This window comes from Capsicum annuum, chromosome 3 (assembly GCF_002878395.1).
Source record: "Capsicum annuum cultivar UCD-10X-F1 chromosome 3, UCD10Xv1.1, whole genome shotgun sequence".
Classification (NCBI taxonomy): Eukaryota; Viridiplantae; Streptophyta; class Magnoliopsida; order Solanales; family Solanaceae; genus Capsicum; species Capsicum annuum.
In genome coordinates this window covers 196673711-196682394 of record NC_061113.1, presented here as the reverse complement: position 1 = coordinate 196682394, position 8684 = coordinate 196673711, and the positions used below count along the sequence as shown (strand labels likewise).

General features: G+C 32.1%; 1 protein-coding gene across 1 annotated transcript; it reads left to right on the top strand.

Moving 5' to 3' along the window:
- Positions 1–1984: 1984 nt before the first annotated feature.
- LOC107863423 (21 kDa protein-like) lies at positions 1985–3045 on the top strand. Its single transcript, XM_016709332.2, has one exon. The coding sequence runs from the start codon at positions 2123–2125 to the stop codon at positions 2774–2776; it is 654 nt and encodes a 217-aa protein (XP_016564818.1). The 5' UTR covers positions 1985–2122; the 3' UTR covers positions 2777–3045.
- Positions 3046–8684: the final 5639 nt, after the last annotated feature.

Here is an 8684-nt window from a genome sequence, read left to right as displayed (position 1 = left end):
GCCTAGTGGAAGCGGGTCCAAATCTGAAAGCCCAGGTCGCGAGTTCGAACGTGGATTGCGACACTTTATTTTATAAAACTTTTAAGCAGTCCTTTTTATATATTGAATCCACTTGATGAAAAGTCTGGGTCCGTCACTGCTGTCTGTCATATATGACTTGAATGGTTTTTTTTTTTTGGGTGGGAGACTTGAATGTTTTGAACCATCCTCTTTTCTTATTATCGTCAATTTATGAATTTCAATTTCGCGTCATAGACACTTCATCCTTCTATTAACAATTTCAACTCCAGTCTGATACTACATGTGCGTCGGCATCATTGTCATGAGTCTGACTCGTGAATAGCCCATAATGTCAACACATTTTGCTGAATTCCGCACTAGCGGGATAGATCACATTAATACATTTTCCTCCCAATTTTAAATCTTTTATTGCTTTTTAAATGTATCTTTTTTCTGAGATTCTTGTATAGTCTAGCAGATTATACATTTATTGTCTATTTTTAATTTAATCAATTGAATGTACGATTATTCGTGTTTTTATATGTGGTTACAACTCTCTACTTAACATTTTATATGTTTAAGAACACAAAACTTAATAGAATTTTGATACATTTAATATTTTAAATTATAATTTATTTTATTTTCTTAAATTTCATATCTCATTAAATTAGTAATAGTACATTCCGTTCCTTCCAAAATCATATCTAACGACTTACACACCTTGGGCCCTAGCCTTGAATTCATGCTTGATTATTACATTCTATTGTATTATATGCTTCCGACCGACCCTACATATGCAAACGCGCCAAATCTCAAATACCGACGTGATCTATGTTAGACGGTATTTGAACACTATGGAATCATTTGGGAGAGTGTATAAACTAATCTTAAACATAATGCATTAGTAACTATAAAATTATTTATGTTGAAATTATTTTTTATTTTTTATTTGATTTTATCTTTAAATATGTTTATTCATATATTAATAACTCTCACATTATAAATGCTATATTAATTATATATTAATTATATATTCTATAATATTGAATAATACTTATTAGTACATCTGTCAAACTACCGGACCCCTGCATAATTGAAGCTGAGAAAAAGTATTTTTAATGACTTGTTTTACAAAGAGTGTGTAAAAATAATACAAAATATGATATATTAATAATACTTGTATTAGTAATATTTGTTTTAGCTATACTTGTATTAGTTATGCTTACATTCTTGTTAAGCAGTGTTTGATTTGACATATTAAAAATAACATGCATTGCATAATTTTTTTAAAAAAAATTATTTACAAAATACCTTTTATAAATATGAAAAGATGTGGAAAAGACTTTGAAGGATAATTGTGTCTTTAATCATGTAAATACATGTATTATGATCTATTGTATGACTAATATCATAGATTTTGAGGTATTAATAATACACCCCTCGATACATAATAGAGTGTATAACTAATGCAAATATTAGATATAAGTTAGCTACAAAAATATACCAAACAAGACATTCCCTCCATTCTATATTTTGTCACATTTTGAGTTGGCACACTCATTAAGAAAAATAATTAATAACATAATTATTTTATCATAATATCCCTCATAAATGATGCTTACATTATATTTTGCAATTTATTTTGAAAAAAATAATTAATGTTAAGAATAAAATATGAAAAAAAAAGTTATCTTCTCATGATATGTCAAAAATGACAAGTAAAAGTAAAAATTCAATTAGAAAATTAGTGATAAATAAAAGCGAACACAGGGAGTGCTATTAATACAGAAGACTAATGCATGCACTATTGTTTTTACAAACAAATCATAAGGGATCGTTTGGTTGGAAAAGAGTTATCCCAAAATAATTAATTTTGAAATTAGTTATTCCATCATATATATGAAATAAATTATTCTATCACTATAATATAAATAATGAGATATATAAACTTTATGCTAACTAATAACTCACACTAAATATAAAATAAAATAATATTATATTTATTCCCAAAACTATTTATTCCTTATACGATTATACGTCACACCAAACCAGGCTAAAAGTTTTAAGATATGGAATATTATGGCCAAATGGAGACCCAACTCTGCTGGCTAACCCAATCAATATGGTCTATAAATACAGTATGGGAGTACCCATTCCACTTCACTACTCAAAAAATCCTCCAAAAATGGCCACAACAAAACTGTTCATCCTTGCAGTAGCTTTAATTTCCCTCTCCCACCTTTCCGGCACCGCAGCCACTGCCCCCGTAGCCTCCACCAGTTTCATAAAGAGCTCCTGCAAATCCACCACTTTCCCCGAAGTATGCATCGCTTCCCTTTCCGGTTACGCATCGGCAATAAAGAACAGCCAAGAACAGATAGTGAAAACTGCCTTGTCCGTAAGCCTAAACAAAGCCGAAACTACAAAGGAATTTGTTAGCAAGCTGTTGAAATTCAAGGGATTAAAGCCTAGAGAGTATGCAGCTATAAAGGATTGCGTAGAGGAGACAAGTGACAGTGTAGATCGGCTTACCAAATCTGTGAATGAACTCAAAAGAATGGACCGTAGCCATGGGAAGGATTTCCAGTGGCATATGAGCAATGTGGAGACATGGGTAAGCGCTGCAATTACTGACGAGAATACTTGTACTGATGGATTTGCTGGCAAGGCTTTGAATGGGAGGATTAAGGCTTCGATTAGAAGTCATATAACTAGTCTAGCTCAAGTTACTAGCAATGCGTTGGCTTTAATTAATCAATATGCTGCTAAATATTGATTAATTAGCCATTAATTATGTTTTCGGGTGCTTCACAATTAATTATGGTTTTTGCCTTTATTGTTTTGGGGAGTGGTTTGTGTGGTACTTTGTATATTGTGAATGAAATTTCACGCGCTAAGTATAAACGGGAGAATAGAGGATGGTTGATTTGTCCTGGACGATATCTTTGCCGTTATTTCTTGTCCTCCACGGGTTGTTTGTTGTACACAAGCTATGCTTATTAGTAATGAAAAAAAAATGGTAATGCATAATTTATAATGCCCTAATTACTTTTTGTTGAATATTTATTTGTTTTAGTAAAAGCTACTAGTACTAGATAGTAAGTACTCTTTCCATCTAATAAATGTTGTTTATGGAGTTCAAGGTAAAATAAATTCTAATAGAGTACACATTCAATAAAAATATATTAGTATATTATAAGGCAATAAGTAACGCTATTTATAATCAAAACCTCTTTTAGAGTATGTTTGGCAAAACTTTTAAAAAAAGTGATTTTTTTTTAAAAAAAGTACTTAATTTAAAAAGTTGATGTATTTAATCAAGTTTTTAGAAAGAAGTTAATGTTTTTGAGAGTAACAGAAATAATTTTTGATAAGCTAAAAAAAAAATCTTCTCCTCCAAAATATTTTTTAAAAAAGTATTTTTGAGAAAAATATATTTAAAAATACTTTTACATGTTTGATCAAATACTAATTGTTATTTTTTTTTTTTACATTTTATTGACTAAATATAATATCAAAAAAAATATTTTTTTTAAATACTTTTTAAAATAAATTGATTCTAGAAACTTGACAAACGGGCTATTAATCAATGTTTCTTTAAGTGGCAGGTAAAAGACTAATTAATGTTTTCTTAAATAGAGTGTAAACAAAATCGCATAACATATAATGGGATTGAAAAAAAAAGTAATTCAAAAAGGTGTTCCTATGAAAAGGAAAATAGAAGTTACTTCCTCCGTCCCATTTTATTCATCCCAAATTTTTTAATTTAATTTTTTATTTTACTTGTTATTTTTCATTAATGAAGACAAGTCATTTTTTTTTCTTTTTTACCCTTAGTAATAATTGTTTTTTCTTCAAATTAAAATGTAATCATTATTTAATAGGGGTACTATGATAAAATAATTATGTTATTAATTATTCTTCTTGATCAATGTGTAATCTCAAATTGGGACGAGTAAAATGGGACGAAGAGAGTATTTACTATAACAAGTTATTTTTGTCATTTTGATTGTGGTGATCCACACATTCTAATTTGTACATAATAGTAGTATTCCCTTCGTTTTAAAATAATTGACATTTATAAATTTTACACAACTTTTAAGCAAATATTAATTAAAAGTATAATATAAATAATATATTTCTTATTAATTCCTTAATCTTCATCTATTTATGAGCCTCTTAATTCTAGAATAATTATTATTAAGAATATAGTCGGAAAAATTGATTAATTATCTGTTAATCTTTAAACATATCAATTATTTTTAGCAAGATATATTAGTGCATCGATTGCATTAAGGTATGATACTTCATGACCAAGAATTTCCTTGTTGTTTTCTTGAGGTCGGAATGGATCCTTAGTCACATCAAGTGATTGAACAATCGTTGGAGCACTTAATGGATGTGCTCCATCCATATAAAATATTTTCAAAATCTTTTTTATATAGGTAGATTGATGGACAAAGATACCGTTTGTCAAATGCCCAATTTGCAAACCAAGACATAATCTTGTTCTTCCAAGATCTTTCATCTCAAATTCCTTCTTTAAATAATCAATTGCCTTTTGAAGCTCTATTGGAGTTCCAATAAGATTTATATCATCAACATAAATAGCAAGTACAACAATCTCTGATGTTGTTTTCTTTATAAAAACACATGGGCAAATTTCATTATTTTTATAACCTTTTTTAGATAAATACTTACTAAGACGTTTATACTACATGCGTTCAGATTGCTTCAAATCATATAATGATCTCTGCAATTTACTTGAATATATTTCTCGAGATGCCTCATGCATTTTATATCCTTCAGAAATTTTCATGTATATCTCATTATCAAGTGATTCATAAAGATATGTTGTAACCACATCCATCAAATGCATTTCAAGCCTCTCATGAACAGTGAAACTAATGAGATAACATAATGTTATTCCATCCATAACTTGTGAGTATGTCTCTTCATAATCGATGTCAAGCCTTTGTGAAAATCCTTATGCAACAAGGCGTGCCTTATGTCTTTGTATTTTATTTTTCTTATTTCTTTTACGCACAAAGGCCCAGTTATAGCCAACAGATTTAATACCATTTGGTGTTTGAACAATAGGTCAAAAAACATCACGCTTGATAAGTGAATTCAACTCAAATTAAATTGTTTCTTGTCATTTTGGTCAATTATTTCTTTGTCGACATTCGGTGACTGACTGAGGTTCGAAATTCTTGCCATCTTACATGATTTTTATTGCAATATTTATGTAAACACATAGTCCACCACTATTTTTTATCGATTCAACTTAGCTTCACCATCATTTGTATTTATAGATAGTTTTTCATTTTCTTGAGGTTCAGACTCATTGGTTCCTTCAGGGATAAATTGTTCAAATCTTGAACTTCCATATGAGATTCTTTCGTAATGTCATCTTGATCATTTATTTTTATTTTTCTAGAATTTTGATCCTTAGAACCTAATGATCTACCACGTTTCGGGTGTGCTTTAGACTCATTAGCCACGATACTAGTAGATGGTCTTACAGGGACCTCAACTCGTATTGGGACATTCATTGTAGGAATGCATGATTTTGTAATCCTTTTAAATTTGTAAATGTGTCTGGCATTTGATTTACAATTTTCTATAAGTGAATAATCTTTTGTACCTCTTGCTCACAAATAGAAGTACGTGGATCAAGATGAGACAGTGATGGATTTTTTCACAAAATTTTTCTTTTGATTTCACTATTTTCTCCCCTAATTTTGGAAAAACAGTCTCAACAAACCGATAATATACAAGTCGATCAGTAAACATATCTCCAGTTAATTATTCAACGTAGCGAATAATTGAGAGTGATTCAAATCCAACATATATTCCTAACCTTCTTTGGGGGTCTATGTTTGTGAAACACCTTGTCTTTGGTGTAATACCCCATACTTTTCTTTGTTCAGTTCAGCTCATAGTGCTTGCATAAGAGGTTTAGAATTTGAAAATTTCTCTAAGTTTTGGGGAATTAGTCTTATTTTTGGCCTCTTAACTTCGAGGATTTTTTAAACTGGCCTTCCTGACCCCGAGATGTAAGTTTTAGAGTTAATTCATGTTCACGGGTATAAGGAGTATTTCTTGGGAAAGTTTTAAATTGTTTAGATGATAATTGAGGCATGTTTGGATTTCAATTCCAGAACCTCACCGCGATAGTGGCGCATAGTGGTGCGTATAGCAATGAGCACATTACCCCATCGCGGTGCCAGTCTAAACAACATTTCAGTTACGAATTTAATCCTTGAGGGGCAATCATGTCTTTTTCTCACTAACCCAATTCGTAAAAACAAGAGATTAAACTTCAGTTAGGGCATTATTTGCCCTAATTCTCCTAATTACTCTCAAATACAAGCCCTTTCCTTCCCCAAGTTCATCAAATTCAATCCCCTTCCTTCCAAGAAAACCAAGAATTTGTGTTTCCCAATCCAAGAACATTCAAGAAAGCTTTCAAGATTGTGTTTCTATTTCAACTTTAAGAGTCTAAGGTATGTGAGATGTTCATCCATGGGTCCTTTCCTCCCATGGAGTTCAACAATCCGTCTTTATGTTTTAAATTATGAAATTACATGTTCATGTTGAATTATCTCCATTAAGTTTTATGAATTTGGGTTATACATTATGTTTGCAATTGTTTTTTGATGGAATTGGCCTTACACATTGGAATGATGATATTTTTATATTAAATCCTTGATTAATGGTTTTTAGTATTGAAGCTATGTTATTATTACATGTTCTAAACCATTCTTATGCTTTAATTCATGACCCTCATGTGTTTGATAAAATGCCTAAGTGTTGAATTTGGAATAATAATTTCCTTCTATGGTTTCAAAGATTTCATGTGTTCCTATTGTGATTCCATTGAGTCCTGGAGGGTTATGAACACCCGTTACTTAGCTGTTTACATAGTTTTTAGTATTTTTAGAATGGTTTCAGGTAAACCATGAGGTCTTATCATTTAGTTAGTATCATGTTCAATTGTTAGCTCAGTTAAGCTCAGTTTAGTCCAGTAGTTAGTGTCATTCAGTTAGGAGTAGGATTCAGCACCGAGCGAACCTAGGGATTAGGGCATTCCTACCAGGTTAGGGTTTGACCCTTAGTAGCAATCCCTGAGTTACAGAACTACATAGCCAGCATAGGTTGAGATGTGTTCCTGGCAGTTTAGGGTTGACACACATCACATGAGTACTCCTGCCAGATTAGGGTGACTTTTTAGACCTTCGAGACACTAGTTTAGTGGATCCACACAGCCATTGTTAGTACCCGTGGCATGGTACTGACACCCTTCCAACTAGGGTTACGAGTTGGACCCCGATTAGCTCAGATTGGGGCATGTCGGTTAGATGATACCTCCCACTATCTCAGTTCAGTATTAAGAACAAAATTCAATTTCAGGTTTTCTTGACCATAGCATACAGTTATCAGATTTTAGTATTTTAGTTTACAGACTGTTCAGACTCATATTATATGCTTGGTCATGCATTCTCAAATTTTACTACTTTCACATATTTATATTCAGTAATCTCATGCTATTCATCCAGTCATTACTTCATGCACATAACCCATGCATTTCAACCTAATCTTATCTTTTATACCGGTACATTCAAAGTACTAATCGTATACTCATTTCTTGAGCTATGATGTTTAATATCATAGGTTCAAATGCTCAGTTTCTTGACCGCACTTAGACGTTTTAGCTTATCAGCAACGATAACAAAAGTGAGTCCTCATGTTTTGACGACCTATTATGTTTCTTTCGATATTTTAGTATTTCTTTCCAGTTAGCCAGTCGAAGTTTGTTGGGGGCTTGTACCATCAACTCCTAAGTCAGTAGAGGCTTTCAACTTTTCTGACAGTTAGTTAGTTTATCAGTTATATCAGTCAGATATTCAGTATTGTCGCATATTTTTCTAACTCATGGATTCAAATGTATTGTTTTCAATATTTAAACCTTATGGTGTATTTAGTTGATTTTTGCATATGTCTTTTATTATCAATTTTACTCAGTACTCACAGCAGGTACCAGCTTATGGGTTAGCTTATGGTCACTTGTGATTGTAAGCACCATTGTCGCGACTAGGGGGTATCTTCGGGTCGCGACAAAACTTAGTATTAGAGCCTAAGGGCTTACAATGTCCTAGGGAGTCTAAAAGCCACATTGGGTAGAGTGTTGTGCATGGAGGTGAAGCACGCCACACTTATGGACAAGAGTCTACGAGATGTTTTAGGAAAAATTGCCCTTCTTTCAATGTTTATGTCGTGCAAAAGAGCATGAGCTCTAGTTAAACTCTCTTTCTAATTCATTTTTCCTTCCGTTTATAGAAAATGCCTCCCAGAAAGAACAATAGAAGAAGAAACAAAAATCAACCTGCACCTCCGCATGTTCAGAAAGATCCCCTGAATGAGCATGTCTCTCACGCTGAGCTCAGAGCTGTCTTCACTACTTTAGCTCACTCAGTAGTATCTCAGAAAAATCAGCGGGCTGTTATCCCAGCTAATCCAATAGCTGATACAACTACAGCTAGGATTCAGGACTTCACCCGAATAACCCTCTTTATTTTTTAAGACCCAAGTCCGATAAGGATCCACAGGAGTTCCTTGATATGGTTCAGAAGGTGGATGATATTATGGCTTTCACATCTAGTGAGAGTGCAGAGTTGGTT

Coding starts and splice junctions, on each gene's coding strand:
- LOC107863423 (XM_016709332.2), top strand. CDS start 2,123: ATGGTCTATAAATACAGTATGGGAGTACCCATTCCACTTCACTACTCA.